The sequence below is a fragment of the Penaeus vannamei genome, chromosome 8, assembly GCF_042767895.1.
Source record: "Penaeus vannamei isolate JL-2024 chromosome 8, ASM4276789v1, whole genome shotgun sequence".
Taxonomy (NCBI): Eukaryota; Metazoa; Arthropoda; class Malacostraca; order Decapoda; family Penaeidae; genus Penaeus; species Penaeus vannamei.
Genome location: NC_091556.1, coordinates 39,299,733 through 39,304,732, shown reverse-complemented (window position 1 = coordinate 39,304,732; position 5,000 = coordinate 39,299,733). Strand labels below are relative to the sequence as shown.

The following is a 5,000-nucleotide window of genomic DNA, read 5'->3' as shown; positions in this document are numbered from 1 at the left end:
TGTCTGTCTGTCTGTCTCTCTCTCTCTCTCTCTCTCTCTCTCTCTCTCTCACTCTCTCTCTCTCTCTCTCTCTCTCTCTCTCTCTCTCTCTCTCTCTCTCTCTCTCTCTCTCTCTTACTTTCGCTGTCGCTCTCGAATTCTCTCTTTCTCTCTCATGCAGGCTCTTTATTGTTCTCTCTCTCTCTCACCTCTATATATATCTGTCTATCCCTCTCTCTATTTTTCTCTCTATCCCTCTCTCATTCACTCTCTCTCTATCTATCTATCTATCTATCTCTATCTATCTATCTATCTATCTATCTATCTGTCTATCTATCTATCTATCTATCTATCTATCTATCTATCTCTATCTCTCTCTCTATCTATCTATCTCTCCCTCTCCATCTTTTTTTTTTCATTCTCTCTCTCACTTTCATTCTCTCTCTTTCTTTCATTCCTTCTCTCTCTTTCATTCTCTCTCTTTCATTCTTTCTCTCTTCCATTCTCTCTCTCTCTTTCATTCTCTTTCTCTCTTTCATTCTCTTTCTCTCTTTCTCTCTTTCATTCTCTCTCTCATTCTTTCGCCTTTCTACTTCTCTCCCTGTCTTTCTCCTGCTCCCACTCGCTTTCGCCGACTGCATCTACGTATATTTCTTACCACTTTTTTAACAATCTTCAGAAAATCAATGCATACTATCATCACTCACTAGTTGTAGCATCATCATCCTCACCATCACTGTCATCACCATCACCATCACCGTCATCATCATCACCGTCATCATCACCATCACCATCACGTCATCACAATCACCGTCATCATCATTATGGAGATAATCAATTTGATAACCTCCTCATCTCCATAACTTAATCACCATCATCCTCATCACAGTCATTACTAAATACCATCAATGTTATTATTTCTCTCTTACAGTGAGGATCTGCACGTGCACGGGGACTGTGGTGATGGTCTGCCACATCGTCGCCGTTGTCCTGTTGTTAATCGCCCTTGCTGTTGTGAGTTGCGGGTTGTGGGTTGTGGGTTGTGGGTTGTGGGTTGTGGGTTGTGGGCTTTGCAAGTATGGAGTGTCTTGGGTCTGGAGTTGTGTTTCCTGTGATTGCTGGATGGGTGAAAAAGATGATGGAATGAAGATAAGCGTCAGTTTTCATTAGCCACAATTTTTGTACATATGTGTGTGTGTATATATATATATATATATATATATATATATATATATATATATATATATATACTGCGTGTGTGTGTGTGTGCTGAGTGTGTGTGTGTGTGTGTGTGTGTGTGTGTGTGTGTGTGTGTGTGTGTGTGTGTGTGTGTGTGTGTGTGTGTGTGTGTGTGTGTGTGTGTGTGTGTGTGCCTGTGTGTGTGTATGTCCGTATGCGAAAAAATGGATCACTTGCATCATGGGAAAATACAATTCCATTCATACCATAGTCCTCCTCCGCCTTCTACACCCATTCCCAATCCCCTTCACTCCAGGGGCGGCGTCGCCTTAGCTTCCCCTGGGTGGGCTGGAGCCTGCTGGTGGCGCTGCAGGAGGTGGTGCTCATTGGGGCGTGTTGGTCCCTCCTGTACTCGGCCGAGCTGACTCTCTTCGGCTGCCACGCCCTGATGTTGGTGACGAATGTGGTCCTCGCACTGCCCTTCCTGCAGGTACAGTGGTGGGCAAAAGTCTCTGAATGAAATGAAGCTTCGAATCTGTCTTACTCTGTACAAATGGTGTGCTCTTTGTCGGATGTTCGAAACGGAATTCGAAACAGGTTTGACTTGAGTTTCGACCGTGACTGTACGAGTGGGCGGGAAAAGCAGAGACCCGGGAAAGGCTAGATCAGTAGCAACTCGAGGAGGTGTCATGGCGCCTGTTTTGATGATCGTTGAAGGAAAATATCATCATTAAAATCATTATTTTCCATCCTTTTCGAAAATAACACCAATATGATCGACCATATTCACAAAGCATCCGTAACTTTTGTGACGTCCTCAAAATGTGCTTTTTCCAAAAATAGAATCAATCGCCATGACACCTCCTCGACTTGCTACTTGTCCAGCCTTCCCCACAAAAAAAAGTGTTATCTAGTTGATATTCGAAACGGAATTCGAAACAGGGTTGACAAGAGGTTTGACCGTGACTGTGCGAGAGGGAGGGAGAACTAGAATCGCGCTGTGTTGTTGATATGGGTAGAAGGAGGAGCAGGAATAGAATCTGTGGAATTAACCGCTGTGGTTAACAGGGCGTCGCGAGGCCTTGGGGTGAGAAATAAAGTCAGTTTGCTTGATAGAATATGATATGAAGGTCGTGGCTAAATAAAGTTTGCACAGATTGCTGAAAATATATATGTGCGTTTTCTCTCTCTCTCTATTTATCTCTATCTCTCTCTATCTCTATCTATCTATTTATCTCTGTCTATCTATCTCTCTCGCGGCGAAAAAATACATGTAGTAAGAAGAAATATAAATGAAAGGGGACATGTCGGGGGGCTGCGGATGTGTCGGAGGTTTGACACGGAGAGAGAAAAAGGGGGTGAGGAAGGGAGGGGAGGAGAGAGAGAGAGGGAGGGAGGGAGGGAGGAAGAGAGAGAGAAAGAGAGAGAGAGAGAGAGAGAGAGAGAGAGAGATGGAGGGAGGGAGGGAGGGAGGGACGGAGGGAGAGAGAGAGAGCGAGAGAGAAAGAGAGATAGTGAGGTTGAGAGTGAGAGTAGGTGTTAAGGAGAGAGAAAAAATTAGATATATATATAGAGAGACAGAGAGACAAACGGACAGAGACAGAAAGAGAATGAACGAGAAAAAAAAAAATGAGAAAAGAAGCGAAAGAAAAAAATATCTATAAAAGAAAGAGAGCGGAAAGTTCTCCTTAAAAAAAAAAGCCCACACACGCCTACCCAATCCAGCCCAAACTTTTAATTACATCCACGCATAATTTGACCAAGAAAAAAGTCCACACAGAGGTTTCATCGTCACTGCCCCGGCCAACTCCGCCCACAGAGATCCCCAGCACCCTGTTCTCCCGCAGCCACGTCCTGTTAACAACGCAAAACACGGTGTTTCGTTTCGACACGTTGTTCGTATTAGCGAAGAGGGACAAAACAGCGTGTCCGTGTTCGTTTAGGCCTGCTGTTAATGTCGCATTCCGGTGATACAAGCTGGGAGTCGAATTTACACTGGAAACGCACTTTCTTTGTTTATATTTATGGTCCTGTCGATGGTGGACATGTATGGAATATATATATATATATATATATATATATATATATATATATATATATATATATATATATATATATATATATATATATATATATATATATAGTGCGTGTGCTTATTTTTCTCTTCAGACGAATAGATGAAATAGAAAAAAATAGATGGCGGTGTATACATGTCTTACAAAGTTTACATCTACCTCCACCTATTCCATACAAACAGTATACATCCATATAGATAGACAGACATAGTTATACATCCTCGGATATATGTATACTGCTCTGACGACACTGACGAAACTAATTGTCCATCAAAGATCTCGTGACGCTTCAGACACCGGGACGAGAAGCAGCGAAAGGGCTTTGCTTCGATACTCCTTGTTTGTGCAGCTGAGTAAGGGTCTCCTTAGTACCAAGAAGATGGTCGGTGAGCCTCTGGAAAAATAGGTGTTAAAATGGGTGTACAAAATGGGAGTCATTTGCACCAGTTGACAGAATAGGTATATTGGGAAGGACGTTTTAAATGCTAGAGGAAGAGAGATGTATATTGTATCGATTATTGTATAATGGAAGTTCAGATGATGTGAGGTGCGACATGAAAATGAAATGGAGAGCGAGAAGAATTCCATTTCTCTATCTACTTGTTCTTTTTATCTATTCATCTATCAATTTTTTTTTTTTTTTTTTGTTAGTCTGCCTCTCTCTCTCTCTCTCTCTCTCTCTCTCTCTCTCTCTGTCTCTCTCTCTCTCTCTCTCTCTCTCTCTCTCTCTCTCTCTCTCTCTCTCTCTCTCTCTCTCTCTCTCTCATTCTTATTCTCATTCTCTTCCCTAAGCCCCCCCATTCCTTCTCCTTTTATTCACCTCTTACTTATCCTTACCCCTCCCCTTCTCCTTTCCCTTCCCCTTCCTCTTCTCCTTCCCTTCCCCTTCCCCCATTCCCTTTCACTTCCCTTTTCTCCCTCCCTCCTGCTCGCTTCGCTTTAAAGCCACTGAATTTTCTTCCCGCCTTCCACCGAAACATACGTATGCGTGAATATATAAGGCTGCAACTTTACCTCACAGGGTCCGTAAGTGAATTAGCCAACACAAGGGCGCTCCTCTTAGCTACTGGTCAATGGAGAGGAGTTGAGTGCAAATGTTTACGTTAGAGGACGAAAGGGGAGAAGCTGTGTGTAGTGTGTTTGCGCGAGGTCCATCTGCTAAGCCGTACCGCACACAGGCCAGGTAGTCATTTTGTCTGACGAAGGGTAGAACATCCCACGAGAGATAATTTAATCGTACTGTCTTTCTTGTCTTTCTCGTAGTTTATTATACGAGTAGTAAAGTATCACTGGAGGGGCCAGTGATACTGTGTGTTCGTTTTATTGGTGTTATGATTGTTGTACCTCGTAGTAATAAACATAGTTCTGGTTGAGCATCTTTGTTTATTTGTTTAGGTTAGTAATTCGACTGTCAATGAAAAAATAAATAAAACTGAGTGGGGTTTTATCTCAGTAATGACTGCCTTTTGGAAGTAATATCATTAATGAAGTTCCTAATCTCTTTCTGTACCTAGTCTTTGAGGTAAAACGATCTAAATTTCGTAACGATGTCCATGAAAGACGATACCTATGTCGGACATAATGAACTTGATCCACCTACGCATGAAGACATTGTCAGTTCGTAGAGACGCAAATCATATCACGCTACATCAGGGCTGGAACAATAGGGTAAGGGTTCTCTAACTTTTTGGCTTCGAACCCTACAGTTTAGTTCGATAGATTCGCGACCCATTCCCTCAGTAACAAAGCACTTCCGACCAAAAATAG

At 42.6% G+C, this 5,000-nt stretch overlaps 1 protein-coding gene across 1 annotated transcript in view; it reads left to right on the top strand.

The window, feature by feature from the left end:
• The window catches only part of LOC113820615 (uncharacterized), a 26,950-nt gene that overhangs the window by 19,888 nt on the left and 2,062 nt on the right, over positions 1-5,000 (top strand). Inside the window, exons 3-4 of the mRNA XM_070123982.1 lie at positions 911-993; positions 1,475-1,648. Coding sequence (XP_069980083.1) covers positions 911-993; positions 1,475-1,648 — 257 coding nt within the window. The remainder of the gene's footprint in view (positions 1-910; positions 994-1,474; positions 1,649-5,000) is intronic.